Genomic DNA, 18858 nt, shown 5'->3' on the forward strand with positions numbered 1-18858 from the left:
AACCCCCAACAACCAGTCTCCTAAAGCAACCAGATAAAACCCCAGCAACCACTTGCAGCTTGTACGTGACCATTACGTAGGTTTATAAGTAACGACAACCAAGATATCTTAGCCTCTGGGCGATCGAACTTGTCAAAATTGTCACCGCACCGTCGAAGCGTTAATTCTTGATTTTGATTTGTCTTAATTCCTGCATATGAGGGCGCCTCAATCTAGCGATCGGCAGTTATTCCAAGCCTCCGGTCTCAAGTGCTTCGACCGGGATGGCCTCACTGGCTTTAGAAACCAAAACGATTGGTTGCCTTCACTTCTCCAAATCCTTTTGCATAGGTACAACCTTATAAGGTAGGTACTGCGTAGAATGTGTTGAACCGGCCTAATCTCTATCCGACATCACAGCCTTAATCTGTGGCCTCGCATGAGGCCCTCACGTCATCGCCTACATAAGACTTCGGGCCCCTTCCAGTCCTTTTATCCTCCTCCTGCAATTCAACCATCTTGAAAGAGGCTTTTAAGGAGCGGCCTGGGACTTTCCCAAGGGTGAGTGTCCCTGAGATGTTTCTCTTACTGATATAACTAATGGTATTCAATAGAGCCAAGTCGCACATCTCTGATCGTTACAATACTACATACCTAGTGGCTCCGGAGGGAGGACCAACATAGTCCTCCCTCATCCCTATTTCGTCACGATGCAGCAGTAGTCAGATACAAAAGAATGACTCCGACGGTATCCAACTAGATCTTGGTCTTGAGGACCCTTTTTCTGGACTGGAAGGGTTTCCCGGTCTGAACGGATTTCCTGGAGCATTCAATGATCTCGATTACTGGGGAGGAGATAGTTCAGGGGGGGCTATTTACGATACAGTCTTCGGTGCTTGCGAGCAAGCAACTGAGGAGACCGATGGAAGGTTGGAAGAGGATTGGTTCGTCGTGCCGATGCCTGGTCAATTTCCAATGTCGAACTGGTTGGTAGATAAAGTCAGCGACGCCCGTAATAATGCGGAGCCCATTCTACCTTCTACGCGACTTGAAGACCCCGAATCTACCCGTTTCGAGCAATATATCCCAGATCTAGGACGGAGCTTGAACCTAGATCTAGATCCATTGTCGTCTAACACTGTCAATCCGAGCACAGGACCGATCAATTTGCAGCTAGAAAATCATGTATCAGATGTTGTCCCACGGTCGGAAAGGGCTCTGCCGGAATGTCCTATGCAGAAAGAACTCGCACACGACACTTGCGACGCATCCGTCTCTTCTCAAGGCAAATCGAATCGTTGCACACGTTGCAACAAATCATTCTCGGGGCCTAAAGAGCTGCGACGTCACATCGAGACGATACATCAACAACGACAGATCCAATGTCCTCAATGCAAAAAGATGTTCGGGAAACGGAGTGATAATTTGCGACGGCATATGGTACGATACTGTAAATTTGAACAGACACAACGGAGTGGTTTGGGCGGCTAAGGTGACCGTCTGTGCATGGGCACCCGAACATGGGATAAAGAGGGTTAGACGAAGGCAGGGTTGCCCAGTTTTAAGGCATTAGGTAAGATAACTACTTATTCATCATCTAGACGACCTAACTGGTATAATCTAGACGACCTCACTGGTATGATCTAAATGATGAACAAGTAGTTCCTCCTGTAAACGCGGTCCAACTTACTGGGCGTCAAAAACCCTGCCTGTTCTCTGTTTAAACAGAATAGCACTTAATCTCGACGAGGTTAGATTATGTTATTATAATGAATTTAAGTTAGTCTTTTATGGACATGTTTGATTTTGGTTTCATAAGTTTATTTGTGGTTTTCAATTGCGCTGTGAAGTCAATGAGTTCCAGCGACTTTTGGTGAGAAAATCGGACAGTTCCGCAGAAGACTGGCACTGCAGCCATATTTAACAGCTGTTACGTGTTGAGTTCCGTTGAAAATACAATAGACTTTCTGTCTCAAATTTCAATTACGTCTTATCTATTAAGGGTATACTTTGCCAGCAAATGTAAAAGTAGACGGATCCGACGTGTCGACGGAGTACTCCCAGATCTGGTCCTCAGAAATCCCGTAAAACATCGCGTCCTCCGTCATCGCAATGGCCGAGAAATTCGTCGACTGCCCCTGAGCGAAGATAATCTTCGGTACGGCGGTATACGCGTTCCCATCCCATCGAGACCCCGTTATGCTGCCGTCGGTAGATAGACTAACGAAGAAGGATTCGGTGAAATTATTCATCGTCGTGGCGGCGAACTGCCGCGTTTTCAAGGGGTCGACATCGTCTATTATCGTGCCGTCTGCAGTCAAAGTTAGCTCGGATGTCGGATATATACCATAGATCTAGTCTGATTCTCACCATCTTCTTTCCAATTCCAATCTCCTAGGAACGTTGTTCTGCCCATAGACCCTGGCCGCCTCTGCGTCGCCAGCGTCATTCCATCGACGTAGGACCCCATCAATGCCGGCACTAGGGCCATGCTCGCTCCGGCAGAAACAGCATTAGTCCTGATCACCGGCGTCGTGTTATTGCCCCAATTCGACGAGTTCGCGACTCTGATATAGCCCTCTCGCCCCTGGTACGCCACCGTCCAGGACCCGACGCAGCTGTCGTTCGGGCAGCGCTGCCAGGCCGCCGCCAGCTGGGTGCCGTTCCACGTCGGCAAGGCCGAGTTGTTGTACACCCAGAAGTTCGGGTTGTTGATCGGGTTGTTCGAGTTCACCCAACTGATGACGTCGTTCTGTTCTCCGGGCTCCGAGAAGAAGAGGTGGACCTCGTACAAGGACCCCCATTTGCTATCGCACGACGCGCTCGTCAGCGACGTTCCCGGATTGGGGTTGATGGGCCCGGACGTTGACGACTGCATGAACTGGCTGACGTTGCGCGTCGTCCACGTCTTGTTCTCCGAGTCCCATTGCCGGGCGATGATCGCGTTGGACGGGTCTTGGAAGAACACGCTCCTGTGAGTATTGCCTGACGGGTCCGTCCAATTGGAAGCCGCGATCTTTGATTCGCTGAGGATATTTACGTTCGCCGTCGTATCTTGGCCTGAAGATGATGATGGGCTTGATGGGTTCCACGAATTCCTCTTCCCAGTTACTCCCCCAGCGACGCCTCCAACGATAGCACCGATAACAATCAATATCACTCCAGCTAGAATGATGTAGAATATGCGCGGTGACAACCCGCATATCGTTCGCTTCGCAGCCCGGTCGGTCTGTCCCTGAACGGCTGTCGCCTCTTTATCCGTATAGGGGGTTTCTGGCTTTGGTGTGCTCCATGCCGTCTGAGGCTGTGGGTCGACAACCTGCGGATACTCTTGATCCGGGTTAGACAACACTTCTTTATTCGAACCTTCAAGAGCTTGGGAGTTCGATGCCTCTACGCTACGCACTTCGAGCGTGCTGTATGGTTCTGAACCATGGGAGTATCCTACTGATGCCATCGAGATACATCGCAATCTGAGGGAATAGCTCGATGTTGGAGGAAGAGACGAGATTCCCACACCACCTTAGATAAGTCTCATTCGATTTCCTACATTGTAGGGATTCTTAGTTGCCTGAACTTATCTGGGGCACATTTCCTTTTTTTGTCTTTTGATAGTCGGCTTAATCTCAGCTCAGTGACGTACAGTGAGATTTTGGATGCGGCTGGGCGAACATATTGCGTGCTCTTGATTGGCATAGTGTTAGCCACTACCCGTTATTAATATAAAATAAGTGTAATGGTTTACCTAAACGTGTAACCTATTGCAGGGAATGGCCCACATGTGAAGGGATTATCGTAAAGAATAACCCGTAATATCTATAGGCGCTATGTCAATAATAGAATATTATAGGCCAATCAAGGGATCGACAAAGACTATCGCAGAGTCGCATAAAAGTCTAGCAGGCGTCTGAGAACGACATAAGCCTCAATAAGCTGGAGCGCAAGGAGCTGCGCCATCCTTCCTAATTCCCTCGCGGCATAGGATTCGGTAGAAATTTCTGAAGGCTCGTCTTAACTAAACTGCTGATCTTCAATGAATACGAACGAATCGCTGGTTGCGTTGGGTCATATGCTTAGGGCTGAAGAACGAATTTTAGACAGATTTGACCAGTCACGTACCGATCTCGATCCGCTTCTTTTACTGACTAACCCTAGCAAGCAGCAAGTATGTATCCGAAACAATATTTTTCGTTTAGAAGTAGGCTCCGCGCCACATGCTGGCTACTTGGTTGAGATTTGCGATGCTGTCTTAGGTGTCAACGTTTTCAAAATTCATCAATGTTCGACCGAGTAGATTACTATTACTAGTACTACACATCAGGTTCATGAGATGCGATATTGTTACTTGCTCAGAGATCAAATTGTTAAAAACAGTAGTATCTCCTTGACTGGAATAAGTCGACAGCCAGGGATTAGACCCGCCAAAGCTCTCCCGTCTTATAATGCGGAACGCCACTGGTACAAGTAGTACAAGGTAAATTTAGTGTAAATACATGTATTTTCTGAACATATTGAAACTTTCAGTAAACTATGTCTGATCTACTAGCAGTATTTCGACATTTTCATCCCTGGCTGCCAACTTGTGGCAGTAGATCTACCTGTATACAAGGTCACTGAGCAGAGGTTACACGTTCAGCCGGCATGAGCTTTCTGGCCATCAAGCCCACATGACTGACTTTAACTTGCCGTCTGATCTCTATAAACAAACTTAATAACTATCCTTGTTGACTAGCGAAGACTATCCTCGATAACTAGGAAGAAGCTTGTTTATCGTTAAAGTAATCCCGGGGCCGAGAAAGTCGAAACAGAGTCCGGTCGTAGAAGCTGCGGGCCGGGCCGGCCAATAGTGTGGGACTCCCGAAGCCCAAGGTTAAGTTTAGGTCCGGCACGATCAAACTTAGGAAGCAGCGTGTTGCAATAGAACCTTAAGAATATGTACTCTCTTTTTTGGGAGAAGGAAGTAGCTTCGCCCCATAATGTACAATGTACAATTTCCGAGATCAACAAATTGAGCAGCATGAGGGAGAGATGCGTCGTTCCAACACCCTGCAGAAACCATTACCTGTGTGCTTATGTTTTGTACAGTCTTTGCCGTCACTAAACTCCCTGCTAGCAGAAAAGAAAAATGTCAAGTTCTCTTTTGATGTCGCCAGTTCTTGCGGTGCCAGCTTGCTCGCCGAGAAATGCACGTACGGTACCCTATTCCTACATCGTCGCAGCCCATCCGTTTCATTCATACCCGTGTCCGTACCCCGCCTAACGCCCGCCTATTTCTTTTTTCGTTCCGCCGCATCCATCTTCTCTTCCAGTTGTTGGACGTATGTGTTCAGTCGTTGGCAAGCAGCCTGTAGAGCCTGTTTTGTTCCGAAATAAACACAGGTCAGCCAAAGTGTTGCTCCCGAAACCGCGAGGATGAACAGCAGAAGACACGGAATAATCAAATGCAGAAACGCACATAGATATCCTCCGTCAATAGCTCGTTCGAAGCCTTGTATTCTCGCCTGTTGGGCACCAAGTTAGCAAATCGCTCACTCTCCGTGTAGGATACCACTGGTACAAGCCCATGTGCTAGGCATTGGCAACTCGATGTAGCCAATACACAAGGACATGGGCGACCACCGGATAGAGCCTATAGAGTTCGTTGGGGATGTACTAACAGGACGTAACTGTAAACACCGGCGCCTGCAAGTGTCGACCCGAGGAGGAAGCCGAAGAGCCTATAGCTCGCAAGCCATGATTAGCCTCGCGCATCTTAACACTGGGGCACACATATGTGCTGAACTCACCCTCCGCGAAAAGCGCCCACGGGCTTGCGAGCTGGCAAGGGGGTGGCCGTCGCGTCGGCCAGCGATCGTGGTGTCGCGTGGAAGCTGCGTGTAGCGGCGCGCAGAGGGGCGGTAGTCGCGGAGACGCTTCGGGCTCCGCCGAGCAGTATTCTCGAAGCCATGGTGAATGTGGCGACTGGACCTGAGAGTTCGTGTGGGAGAGAATTGGCTAGGAATTGTGGTTGAGGTGTTTCATTAGGGTTGGGTGGCCAAAAAGCTTCAATATCACTTGAGTTGGAGTTCCTACGTAAGTGGGTCTTGGTACTGTCAAATGCGGCGGAAATTTATCGGCAACACTTTTAACTTCGTGTTACCTCGGGACGGCTGACAGAGCCAATTGTCGTGGTTGGCTGTTTCTTTGTTCGCCAAAAGATACGTAGGTACCTCATTAACACCAGTACTACCATACAACTCTATCCACGTAATTCATAATCACGACAATACAATTCATCAAACAAACAATGAATTCATGAACCTTATGCTGAACTACCTGAAGTCAACATGTGTATATCCCAGTCCCAAGGATGTCCCAGTGTGCCGGCTGATTAGAATTGCTCGGTCGATATAACTAGAAAGAAACTGTACAACTGATTTTCTTGGCTCGTTCTCATACTCCAAGTCTACAATTCGTCGTGCGTCTCTTGGGCAGCCTCGCTGCTAGTAGACTCAGTCGCGGCAGGGGCAACAGGGGTCTCCTCTTCCTTCTTCTCCGAAACACCAGCCTTGTACTTGCCGTTCTCCTTAATGAACTTGACCAGATCCTCAACGGTTCGGGAACCGCTGTAGTTGACCGGCTTGTCCTTGGAACCGGCAGGATATAGCTTGATGGTAGGGAAACCCTGGATCTCATCCGGCACATCGTTGGCGGTCGCATCGACCTTGGCGATGACAACCTTGTCCTTGAATTCGCTGTTGGCGTAGAGAGAGGCAAGGTCTTCGTACTTGGGGGCAAGAGCCTTGCAGTGACCGCACCACGGAGCGTAGAACTCGATCAGGACGTCCTTGGTGTCATCCAGGACGATAGATTCGTACGACTTACCGACGACGACGGTGACAGGACCCTCTTGTTTCTCGGGGATCGCCTCAGACTTAAGGCTGGGTTCGATCTTTCCGGCAGCGAAGTCGTCAACGAAGGCGCTAATGGCATCATGGGTAATCTCCTTCTCCTGGTCGAAGGGAAACTTCTGGTTCTTAACAGTTTCCTGGATCGCGAAGGAAGGGAACTTGTCCGTCTTGAGGTTGAGGTTACCAGCGTGAGCACCGAAGGAAGAGGCGTCAATGGTAGCAAAGTTGATCTTGCCACGGTACTTCTCGGCGATGGGCTTCAAGGCGTCACCAAGAGACTTGCGCTCATCAGCAGTCTCAGAGAAAATGTAGGCCAGGGGAATGCCAGCCGACATGTAACCAGAGTAGGTGTCAGGGCCAACCTCACCAATCAAGGGGGTCGAGGCAACCTTGGCGAACTTCTCAATGGCCTCATCCTCGAACTTGTCGGTGAAAGTGGCCTTGCCCTCATCAAACTGCTTGTACAGGATGATGGCGGGAGACTTGACACCCTCGGCTTCAGCCAATGCAGCGTCGTTTGTAGCACCGAAGAGGTAAGAATCCCGGTACTTCTCTGCGATCTTAGTGTAGGTCTCGTTGGATGCCTTGTCAGAGGCGTCGATGTAAGCGACTAGGACAACCTTGTCGGCGGTCTTGAAATCTTCGAGGGTCTCAGAGGTCAGGAGAGAGACAGCGGGGAGGGATTGTTTAATCATGTAGGAGGTAATTCTACCAAAGTCGTCAGCAATCATAAACGAATACGAATTATGCTTAGTAGAGTACTTGGACTTACGCGGCGGCTTTCCTTTGGCCAGTGTAGGGAGTGATGCTCTCTAGACCACGGAAGATTTTGAGTGTGGGGTAACCTTCGACACCGTATGACTGGCAGAGTTCACTCTCCTCTGTGCAGTCGACCTTGGCTAGCTTGATGGACTTCTCCTTAAGGGTAGTGGCAGCCTCCTCATACTCGGGCGCCAGAGCTTTGCAGTGACCGCACCAGGGGGCGAAGACTGAGGTACGGTATTAGTTAAAGCTCCTTTATCAACACAAACAAGTATCATAGAGGCCAGGATCGTAGCTTACACTCTGCTAGGACAAGGTCATTTCCCTTAATGAAGTCGCTGAATGTGTCCTTATTCAGCTGGGTGACGTCTGAAGCATCCGCTGCGGAGACGCCTGCGGCCGCGAGTAGGCCGAGAAAGAAAGCCGAATACATGGTGAAGAGCCTAAGTGATGATATGATTAGCTACTAGGCACTTTAAGTGTGCAATTTGCGTTTAGAAGAAGACTCGCAAATAGCTAGCTAAGTTGAAGCACGATAGAAATGCGGTGGGTGATGTAATTCACAAAAGGAGCAAAACGTAGTAAACCATACCTATAATGATAATATAGCACCGGCTAGATAAAAAATAATGAAAAGTGGAAGAAACGAATCAATCACTGCACGGTGTAGAGGAAGACGTTTTGTATTCTTCTACAGTAGCATATGTGTCCCCTTAAAGTAGAAGGGAGCTTGAATTGGGGAGAGGATTGGAGGAGACCAAGAGTTGGTAAAAAGGCTGAATAGTTCCGAATATCTGGCCACAGTCTAATTCAGCTGAATCATCAAATACCTAGTTCAGTTAAGGTACCCCCCAATCGCTGTGGCTTACGCAGTTAATTAGAAATGCAGGGACGCAAGTGCAATCCCACCGCTTGTCAAGTTGATAAGAGCGGTGGCAGCTGCCCAGGTGGATGGATGGCGGGATGGATAGTTGATAATGACAAGTGTTCTCTTTTCTTCATGGCCCCTCACGCGCGCCAAGTTTAGTCGCACCGCCACCACCACATAAAAATGGATCCAACTTATGAATATTTTTGGGGAACCCCTGCAACAAAAATCCAATGGTATCCACTGAATCGGACGCGAAGTTCGTTCCACCCTTCTGCCCCACATCGAGGCTCAATTCTATCATACAAATTGCCTGGCACGTTGATACAGATCATAACCTAGATCAGTAAACTCGGAAGAAGGAAGGGGCTTGAGAATTTGGGCGAATACAATGACGGAGATCAAGGTACCCGGAAGACTCGGTTCTTCAGCCCGACGAACTAGATACGATACTAGCATCCAATGATTACCAACATTTTATCGAATGTTCATTCCAACATTCCACCCGAGCAATGAAGCCAGTTGTTAGCTTTTCCAATCGGATTATTAATAGTCATATTATTACCTGGATACCGAGTCCCGGAACCATCACGCTGTTACGATATTGTCCTGTCGCGATCCAAGGAACCGCTGAGCAAAGACACAATTGCATAAATCGATAGCTGCACGGTCCATATCCCTAGATAAGGAATGTGTAATAATGCACGCTGCCAGATTTATTACATCACAATCGATCCTGCAGTGAGCCTCAAAATGGAACCCCTCCAGGACCCGAGGACCCTGAGACCCTGAGCGTCGCAATCAGCCATAGCAGTATCGATAAAAGTCTTGTCGTACTAACAGGGCTAGAGGTATCAAACATGGCAAGGTCCACGTGCTTACATGTTATGATGTCGCTTGATGCTGTTTGCGTATCTACACTACATGATACGCATCGGATTAAGTTCAACTAACACTGGATATAAGAGACAGGATAAAATTCGTTAGGTTAGTGGGCCTTGTTAGTTACTGTACGCTACAAAGTTCCTAGGACGCTGTAGCGGCTTAGAAGATCAATACACGGGGAATTCGAAAGGACATCGGGTATCCCAAGATGTGTTGAGTTTATGCCTAGCTAAAACTCTGTAGGGGTTGGTATAAAGCATATCCTAATCGCCATCAAAGCTGCCGTATCGATAACCTCATGTATGAAGACTTCCTAAAGCCTTCTTTTTTTCTCTGAAATCTACCTAAGAGCTCAGGCGTTTGCAGGACCACGGAAGAGCACTGGCGCGCTCAGTGGATGTGGACCATAAGGCCAACTTGACTCATGTCGACTCAGGCTCCTGACGATGCCGAAACACGCTGTTGAAATGTGAGGTAAATACAGTGTCAAGGAGGTGAAGATTAGTGAATGTGTGGAAGGAGCAATGTAAGGATTGCTAGCATGATGGGCTCAAGTTCAGGTTCGGATTCGATTGTGACTTCCATCTGGTGCTACAGAGATGGGGTGTGTTGAACTCATGCTCTTGCCATATCTCCCATATCACCCCCTTATTCTTCATCTGAACCTTCTGACTTTCCCCTCAACAGTAACGACCCCGTCGACAACTAGTGGTTAACCAAAGTTATTTACGTCTCGTCTTTCAGAGCTAATTGAACATGTTCGCAACGCAACAGGCATCATAATTTGTCCCACTTTGGCATCGGGCCTCATCTGGTAACTTTTCTAGACCATCGAAGCTGTCAACCCTGAAATAACATGCTCGATGTTGTTCTAGGATCAGTTATCCAGGCTTCTTTTCTTACTCCATGTCAAATCCGATTACATTTTATTTTATACTCTAAACTCTTCCCCCATCGTCGTGCTTGTCTCCCGTGCCTCAGCCCGTATCTTCCCTAATGGATCCTCATCGCCTGCCCAGGCACAGTTCAAGCCATGGAACTCTCCGTAGTAGCTATTCTCAAGGACGACCACCCCACGTCCCCCCTCCCGGTCGTCCGCTGCATAAACCACTTCGAAGTGTGAACGAGAATTCCGTCTTGCTACCTTCGCCTGGTGCTTTAGAAAGCATGCTGAAAACCACAACTGAGACGGGAGATATCGGGATCTTCAGCATCAAACCAGTACCCCCATCACCAAAGCGGAGGGATACGTTGTCTGAACTCAGCCAGCAACAGCAGCGTCCATCATCACGTCCCTCCATCGAGGAATTACACCGTCGAAATAATGGCAAGAATCTTCCTTCGTATAGAGACACTACCTCTGAGATAATCTCTATGTATGGTTCGGAGAGCCATAAATCAGCTACCAGCACGTTAACTCCAACGTCTTCGGAGGAGGTTGGGCTCCGTTCATATTCGATAACCACATGTGGATCACGCCACCTCTCTCATCATAGATCTACAACGACGTTGCAAAGCCAAGCTAGCGGAGGGCCGCTTCAACGCCCACGATCACCCTTCCCTTATCCCACTCGACTGAAGAGACCAGGGGTTCGCCCAGCATCACCAGCACTTACGGAAAACGGCCGAATTGACTATAGTCGTATGGTGGAGATCGATCGTTCTTCTTATGTGAGTCCCCAAAACTTTACGTGCACTTAATAAACGTCTAATTACTAAATGATCCCAGAGGACTATTCATGGCCCGTACAGACCAGCCTATCCTCCGATGCTGCGAAGGCCTCCTCCCCTAGGTTTTCACTTTGCTGCCAGCCTTTCTTCAGTTTCGTTACCGCCACAGGTCCCGCCTCATAGTCGTCATGGACCACCAAGGCCTCCTTCAATGCGGACACATTCTGCTGCTTCGATGGCGTCTTGGGCTGCGCCATACCATGAAAGAGTAGATAGTTCTTCTTCTAGAGCATCGAGCCTCACCTCGGTTGGAAACATGTACCACCGAATGCCGCACAAAGTTGGACCGAGTGGCCTTTCCGCTCCCGTGCCACGCTACTATGATTATACCGAAGGGTTTGAGCCCAGACAGCCGCGCACTTTAACTCCAGTTCAACCGTTCGCACCGGTCCCCACCCACGCATCAAATTATCAACGACCGTTAGTATTACAAGAATCTGATGATAACTTGGCAATCGCGTATGGACAGCGAGATTCCGCATTCTTCGGGCCTGAAAGCCAGAGCCCCTATAGAACAGGCACGGCAGAATCCATGAGGGGTGCTAATACGCCTCGCGCCGAAAGCTGTAGGGCTATTATAGATCGAGCCCCATCCCGTTGCCGCACTGCCTCAATCCGCTCTGAAACTCGATCGATCGCATTTGATAATTCAGAGATTGATAGAAAATTCGGAAGAGGAAGTGATATTGATCTTCTGCCATCTCAAACAGGCAGAGACTCCATGGACACATTCAACCCGAATCTTGATCTTGAGTCAAAGGACGTGCCCACGTATAGGTACACGGACTATCTCTCCACAGCGACGCCAAAGACAAACGTAAATTCACCGCAGAGGCAGGTCCAGGTTCAAGGCAGTGGAGCTCCTACAATTCGGAGTGAGCAAGGCGTAATACTAAGAGACGATACACAGGACGAGATTCTACTTGAGGGACTAGATGACAGTGTCGATGCTGACGTCGTCAAGGAACAAGCCATGACTACCCCTCAAGGCGATGCAATCAAACGACGTTCGTGTTCCGAACCTGTCCGTGGTTATTCTAATAATCCAGTTCTGCATGAGACGCAACCCGATGGCCAACACAGGCTTGCCACGATGGATCGCTCTAGTTCACATTACAGCAGAAGGAGTGCCATGCATGGTGCAAGCGGGATAACAGCTCTCAATAGCGCCGGCGGCTTCAGCTATAAAGTTGGTAATGCCGATGCACCGACGGTGGACGGGGAAAATTCTAATATCAATTGCAACTATACGGGAGAAAGTGACGCCGTTTCAGCTTCGAACCAAGCACAGAGGCAGAGGTTCCAACGTCATAAGCGAAACCAAGCGGTTCCTAGAATCAGTACTAGTAGCTTGCCGAGGGAGGACAACGAAGGCTTCCCATACATTACTCCTTCGTGTTCCACAACACCTATCGTGTCACCAAAACCGATCTCTCCTGCACGCCAACTGAAGCTGAAGAATAGCGTCCCTCAACTTATGAAGGCATTGCCGCCTCTGCCTGGGGATCCTGATTATATTCCTCCACCAACACCAAGTATATTAAGCACATCAAGCAATGAAGAGGACTTTTCTGAAGTCCTTTCGCCATTCAAGTTTGATCGGTCCTCCTCCCCTCGGCTACTGGATACGGGTATCAGAAAACCAGAATCAATTTGCAGTCATGATCGAACCTCAGGCTTACACAGTCAAGCCCCGAGGCTGAAACTGAAGGCGAAAGCTTCTATTGACTCAGCAGCTACGGTCACCTCTGACACAATAATGTGTGAATCAGATATTAATCAACACAGGTCTAGTAGGACTCCTCATCAAATTCCCGAGGATCAAGAAAGCGAACATTTTCCTCGAGTCCGTACTCGGAATAGGTTAAAGCTTAGGTCTTCCAGAAGTAGTACTTCTAGTCCTCCCCCTTCTGCCACGGTCCGTCGAAATGTAGCTACAGAAACATCTGACATCATTTCAGACATTGCACGACATAAGCCACGAGATCTGTTCACCTTCCTTCCCAGTCTGACTTCGACGCCCCATGCGAGTAGTGGGAGACCATTGGAAGCGGCATGGATTGAGCAGCCTCCTTCCTGTGGCTCACTTAGTGAGATCAACCCGATAGGAGTAAAATCTGGGCTCGGAAAAAGGACAGCATCTGTGCGTCTGAATCGTCCAAGTAAGCCTTCATATGACTCAAGGTCAATGGAAGCTTGTACAAATCCCGGCACAAGATATCCTCGTGGCTTGAAAAGACGTTTCTCAAACCTTCGATTCTTAATAGCACGGACATCAGAATCAGCTCCAGGAATATCGGATTCGACTACGGAAGCCTCAAGGCACAATAGGCCAGACCAAGGTGCCAGTTTAACAAATGTTAATTTTGCTAGCAACCGCTTTGCAACCGGGGATGATCATTCGATGCAGGGAAATGGTAATCGTGCTGCTTTCGGTCGAAGAGTGCGATCAAAGCTTCTAAAGTGGGTTAAGGATGCAAAGGCAGCAGTGCGAGCATGCGCAAAGAGGAACCATGGTGTATGAAAGGGGTAAATCAGGCGATGGCATCCTACCAACGTAGCCTATCCCATCCCAGGTCACCGAGTTCCCAGATTCAGCATTCATTGGATTACACCAGAAGAAAGTTTTAACAGACCAGTTTTGGAGCAATTTTGGGACCCGTCGACTGCTAGGTTTGGACGACGGAATGTTTTTGAAGCCTGTTTCTGTAACCAGGTCTGTAATAATGTGGAAGCCAACTTGGTATACGCCGCGGTGGATTGGGCGGTTCCCCGGAGTAGGGTAAAATCACCTTTGGCAAGAGGAATGAGAAATGCGGAGGGCGCTATACCTAGGGCAGCCCCCCCTTTTTTCTTTACCATGAACTGTATGATAGTCTCAAACAACATTTGGTAAAGGCACTAAGCGGGAAAAGACGAATGTAATAATTGAAGGTACTCTATTTTGTGCTGACTGCTTGATATCAGTTGTTGTGATTTTTGTCATTTTGAGGCTGAAGTTAAAATCCCCAACGTGGTCTGTGATGATGTGGTTATCTAAAGGGGAAGCCGTGCAGAAAGACGTCAGATGAAGTAGTCTATGCACTAATAGCACAGTCACTTGCCACAATACTAGGTAACTGAACCTACCTACCTATTATAGGAGAGAGCTAGGTATATACCGTGCGCGACGGTAATGTATATACATGGGCCATTCAATTTGACATTTCTCGAGGAGTGGTATAACCTTTTTAGCACATTGCTATTGGAAATCCAAATGGGTTTATCGAACCTAAGTCGTAGGAAGCTCCCGTAAGGATATTATAATCGCGCGCGTTTAGTTCAATGGCGTCTAGGGTGACTAGATAGGTCCTCCCGTGCCCCTTCCAAAATGCCACTATCCAAAACTTGACGAGAGCACTTAAGTATTGTCTGAGCGAGAGTTTCTCGTGGCGTTTAGCTTGCCCATATCTTTTCTGCCGTACTATAGTGCTTAGTTGATCTCGTAGATTTTGGGCTGAATTCTGACCATTTAACTTGGAAGTCTGCCACTCTGTCTTCGTTCGTTTCTTTCCTCTCTCCTATCCCATACGCTCTCATCTCTTCCAGCTCACAAGGTGTTCAGAAGATAAATTCGAAGCAAACCCTCTAATCAATCAACATCGACCTTGGCCAAGTGAACAAGTGATCAAGTCGAATCGCCCCCTCCTTTTATCTTCTAGTCACAGTTGACCACAGTTCTCCATACGTTGTCGCAGCAATTTCTTCTCGGTAGTCAATACCAACGCACGCCTGAGTCACAAGCACACGGAAGACCCATTCCGCTTCGGCCACATATCCAGCAATATTCGTCTGAAGATCAGATCGAATAACAAAACACAGCGAAACAATCTTCAAGTCTGACCCGTTACCCTTTAGGCCAAAACATGGCAGGAAACGATCCGATTCCAGCGCCGACTTCGATTCCGATCCGGAGCCGGCATCGAAGCATGGCACCGCCCCCCGCCAAGCGCGGACGTCTCGCGTTCTCGCACAGGACCGGCAGGGTAGCCAGCATGCCTGCGCTTTACGGCCACGGCCACGGCCCGTTTCTCGGCAACCACAGCCCGGGGCAGAGCACAAGCCCCTTCACGCCCGAGTCGCGGAGCGGCCTAGCAAGCCCAAGCAGCTTCTCGTCGCCGCCTACGGCGTCGCCGGAGTCGTCGTCAAAGCTAGTCGCGTCGCTAGAATCGATGAAGGAGCCAGACCCCACGCGTTTCTCGTTCGCGTGCCCCATGGCTTTGCCGGCAAAAGTACGATTCCCGCTTATCGACAGTCCAGAGCCGGACTCGCCCAAGAATAACGGTGCTACTGCTACTCCGGCGCCCCTATTTGCCGCCAATGGAAACGTCGCAAAGGACTGTGACCCACCCGCGTACGACGACTATGAGACCGAGGAAGAGGACTGGGTCCCGAATAGTCCAACAGAGGATGCCGTCATGACCCCGGCAGTAGTCGCAGGTGGCCAACCCGGGCTGTGGCAAGCGCCGGAGCAACCCAAGCCCAAGAAAGCAGAGATCGTCGAGGCCCCGGCCACGCCTGTCCCCGTAGCGTCGGGGCAGAATGTAAGATTCACCAAGACACGCGACGATTATGTCAAGTACCTTGTTAACCGCTTTCGACAGTATGAGTCTAATACCGGATGTACGACGCCAGAACGGGTTGAGAAGTACCCCTCGACTAAGGACGCTACTCAGGACGCCGCAGATGAGGCGTATGGGCCCCGGGGAGAGGAAAAGAAGGAAGAGAAGAACGAAGAGGTGAAGGAACGGAGTAATCAGGGAAGCAAGGAAGAGATCAAAAAGGATAATAAGGCGAAGGAGGAATGCCAGGCACAGGGGCATCAGCCTGCGCCGACCGAACCGTCGCCTCCCCAATCCAGCTCCAACAACGCGGAGCACGGGCACAAGGGGCGTAAGCGCGTGACTCGGGTTTTCCGGAAGATCAAGAATTTTTTCAAGAGAAAAGAACCGGTAGGCCAAGCGCACGAGATGGCCGAGCTAACGCGGGCCCGAACCAAAGCCCCGAAGGGAAATGCTGAGGGTAATACCGAACAGGTTAAGAACGGATCTTCCGCGAAAACTGCATCCGCGACCGCTGCCCGACCGTACCGAGAAGGGTATACCGAGGAGAGAGGAGAGACATCAGCGGAGGGTGCGAGGAAGTACGCTGCCGAGCGCGCGGAAACTGAAATGTGGCTTGCCTACTTTTCGCTTGCCAAACGCCTCTACTAAGTTATAAGAAGATCCTAATGCGACGGTTTGATACGCGTCGTTATAATATTCCCAATATTAAACATGAAGTTATGGATGGGAAGGCATAGCACAGGCGATTTAGGGATAGCTGGAAATGGTAATGGGATTGGGATTGGGATTGGAAAGGGAATGTGAACTGTTTGTGTGATTTGCTCTCATGAGAAAGGGTATCTGGAAATGGATAGTTATTTGAATTTAGAAGACGCCTCCGCCTATTATAAACAACCGTTCTTCCTCACGTTTCGCCCATTGGATGATCTTATTTGCTCCTTGTGTCATGACAGCTCGAGATGCGTTGGGTCCCGCTACGCAATAGAATTCGAATATTGGTGTAATCCAGGCAAGCGAAGTGCTATCTTCTCCAACGCAATGTAGTACCTTTACATGGGTATGTTTGGCATGAATCGTCGAATGTAGACTATGATAAAGAGACATGAGTCTTCTGCGTGATACGAGACTGCCGAACGTTGGCAGGAGAGACGGCATGCAAAATTGAACATTGGCCCTTGACTTGAATAGAAAGTGGCTGACGTGTGTTCCTGGAGCAATGTCGTTCATACTTGCACGTCCTTGTTGCACTGCCGTTTTGATAATGTCAAGATGCCCCTTTTTCTTCAACTCGGCCACAACGTCGTCTCGCATTTGTTGGAGATCAAAGAAACTCTCCTTATCCGGGCTAATCAAGATGATCGCGACTTCTTCGCCAGCAGTAGTCAAGTCTCTTTCGGATTCCGGCTCAACATCCAGGAAACTGACATACATATAGAGGTATCCACGGTTGTTAAAGGCTGGTAAACAGAGTGGAATCCAATTTTCTCCTCCTCCAGCCTTGACACCCCCGGATTCGAATAGCATGTTGAAGATAAGTTGAAGGTCACTGGGATGAAGGGAGTGGCGACGTGGTCGAATTACACTAACAAGCTTCCCACCAGCGACTATTAAACCGTAAAGCAACTTTTCGGTTCTTGTTCTGAGAAATGCATTATTGATAGCATGTCGGTGTGACTTCCTGAGCCTCAGGCATTCCAAAGCCCCCAGCAAGGCAGATGGGGATCCTCTTGTGAAGCTGTCGGCTAACGAAGAAAGTAAATTTTCTGTTCCCTGCAGAGGTTTCCGGAGATCGGTAGATGGCCGGTTGGCGAAAATATGGGTCAAGGTTGGGAGGGTCAGCGTGGATAGGATCTGCATATATAACGCGTCGAGTTGAGCCCTCAGCTGAGAATCACTCTCTCCAAGCCTACTTATGGCGACAAAGTAAAGAGGACCCTCTGTCACGATAACAAAGCGCGTATTCCCGGCCGTAAATCCCATAAGAGGGTTTTTGGCACCCTCGTAGAACGAGATGATAGTCTGTACAACCCCCATCGAAGAGTTTATAAGTCCTAGATCTCCATGTCTACTATATATCGGTTTTCCAGCAGATGACAAAATCATGAAATGTTTTAACTTGGATTTCCAAAGTTTTACTCTGTCCTCGTCATTCCAGTTCTTCTCAGATTCATCCGGTATATCATCGAATTCGTCAGTAAAATTGGCAAGGGCCGTACCCTCTTCGACTTTGACGGTTTTAAAAGGTGGGACGGCGGCATATTGTGAGCGTAAGAGAGTCCACGCGGGACTTTTCTTACCCCCATCTCCAATGAGTAAACTTTCTAGGTCTCCCGGCGGTCGTAGAGTCGGGGCTATGCTCATCACACTCATAGACTCATCTATATCACCAGCAATGGGATTGAAACCTATGCCTGCCATACCGGCATTTGCTGGCGTAGACTGTCTAGTGTCTCCGGCGTCATTCTCATTAGTTGTTGAGAAGGTACCACGTGATCCGTCGGGAAACGAGAGAGTCTGAATATTCATAGAAGAGATTGCAGTGGTTGGTTTCGACTGCAAATTAGATCCTTCTATCGTGGTCGTAGTAGAGTCATTCCTTAATGTTTGGGAGGGCCTAGGAGGTAAAGGAGGAGCATGATCATGGCCTTGAGCGGCAGCGGCGCTTGATGAGCTAGCATTCTCCTTGCCCATCTTTCTTCAATTCCGCAATGACTGGTTGTATCATCCTTTTTACGATTGTTTCATTAGACGAATGCACCCAGTGTCAACTGTTGCCCGATGTATAATAATGAATTGCCATGGAGAAAGTTGGAAAGGAAATGAAGTTAAGTTAAGTTTACTATAACTTGCTTTATGTGGTAGTTGAGCTAAGTTATAAAGGTGAGTTCGATCCATTTGTTCCAAAGTTGGTTGGCACTGGACATGGTGGAGCTCTTATCGTTATCGCCCAGACGTCATTTGAGCGTCTGTTTCGGGATATCTTTAGCATGAGTTGGCGGGAAACACCCTGAAACTACAGGGGGCTTAACCAATCAGATCACATGAAACAATTCCCAGGCTACCTTATTTTGAGGTACTGCCTTCCATGTATGAAGTACAGAAGTTACAGCAGGTCGATGCACTAATTTTAGCGGGTACC

At 48.8% G+C, this 18858-nt stretch overlaps 7 protein-coding genes across 7 annotated transcripts; 3 read left to right on the plus strand and 4 right to left on the minus strand.

Annotated features, from left to right (window-relative positions):
- The first annotated feature begins 746 nt into the window (after window positions 1-746).
- Window positions 747-1766, plus strand: F4807DRAFT_80334 (uncharacterized protein). The gene is made up of 2 exons (XM_048003506.1): window positions 747-1552; window positions 1639-1766. Exon 1 carries the CDS (start codon window positions 937-939, stop codon window positions 1468-1470), a length of 534 nt encoding a protein of 177 aa, XP_047854492.1. The 5' UTR covers window positions 747-936; the 3' UTR covers window positions 1471-1552; window positions 1639-1766.
- Window positions 1724-4057, minus strand: F4807DRAFT_80362 (uncharacterized protein). The gene is made up of 2 exons (XM_048003507.1): window positions 2350-4057; window positions 1724-2290 (listed from the first exon to the last, which is right to left on the minus strand). Exons 1-2 carry the CDS (start codon window positions 3434-3436, stop codon window positions 1977-1979), a joined length of 1401 nt encoding a protein of 466 aa, XP_047854493.1. The 5' UTR covers window positions 3437-4057; the 3' UTR covers window positions 1724-1976.
- A 1189-nt stretch (window positions 4058-5246) lies between these two features.
- On the minus strand, window positions 5247-5926 carry F4807DRAFT_460263 (uncharacterized protein; the record flags this gene model as incomplete). The annotated part of the gene is made up of 4 exons (XM_048001500.1): window positions 5247-5333; window positions 5435-5480; window positions 5637-5696; window positions 5766-5926. 4 exons carry the CDS (start codon window positions 5924-5926, stop codon window positions 5247-5249), a joined length of 354 nt encoding a protein of 117 aa, XP_047854494.1.
- Window positions 5927-6079: 153 nt separating this feature from the next.
- F4807DRAFT_425190 (protein disulfide isomerase) lies at window positions 6080-8602 on the minus strand. The gene is made up of 4 exons (XM_047997943.1): window positions 8224-8602; window positions 7932-8074; window positions 7642-7858; window positions 6080-7577 (listed from the first exon to the last, which is right to left on the minus strand). Exons 2-4 carry the CDS (start codon window positions 8062-8064, stop codon window positions 6425-6427), a joined length of 1503 nt encoding a protein of 500 aa, XP_047854495.1. The 5' UTR covers window positions 8065-8074; window positions 8224-8602; the 3' UTR covers window positions 6080-6424.
- Window positions 8603-10380: 1778 nt separating this feature from the next.
- Window positions 10381-13678, plus strand: F4807DRAFT_467465 (uncharacterized protein; the record flags this gene model as incomplete). The annotated part of the gene is made up of 2 exons (XM_048002489.1): window positions 10381-11055; window positions 11114-13678. The coding sequence occupies 2 exons, from the start codon at window positions 10381-10383 to the stop codon at window positions 13637-13639; spliced, it is 3201 nt and encodes a 1066-aa protein (XP_047854496.1). The 3' UTR covers window positions 13640-13678.
- Window positions 13679-15020: 1342 nt separating this feature from the next.
- F4807DRAFT_460266 (uncharacterized protein) lies at window positions 15021-16367 on the plus strand (the record flags this gene model as incomplete). The annotated part of the gene is made up of 1 exon (XM_048001501.1): window positions 15021-16367. One exon carries the CDS (start codon window positions 15021-15023, stop codon window positions 16365-16367), a length of 1347 nt encoding a protein of 448 aa, XP_047854497.1.
- A 108-nt stretch (window positions 16368-16475) lies between these two features.
- Window positions 16476-18604, minus strand: F4807DRAFT_80491 (vacuolar fusion protein MON1). Its single transcript, XM_048003508.1, has one exon. It carries the CDS (start codon window positions 18408-18410, stop codon window positions 16584-16586), a length of 1827 nt encoding a protein of 608 aa, XP_047854498.1. The 5' UTR covers window positions 18411-18604; the 3' UTR covers window positions 16476-16583.
- Window positions 18605-18858: the final 254 nt, after the last annotated feature.

This window comes from Annulohypoxylon truncatum (assembly GCF_022578515.1).
Source record: "Annulohypoxylon truncatum strain CBS 140777 unplaced genomic scaffold F4807scaffold_15, whole genome shotgun sequence".
Taxonomy (NCBI): domain Eukaryota; kingdom Fungi; phylum Ascomycota; class Sordariomycetes; order Xylariales; family Hypoxylaceae; genus Annulohypoxylon; species Annulohypoxylon truncatum.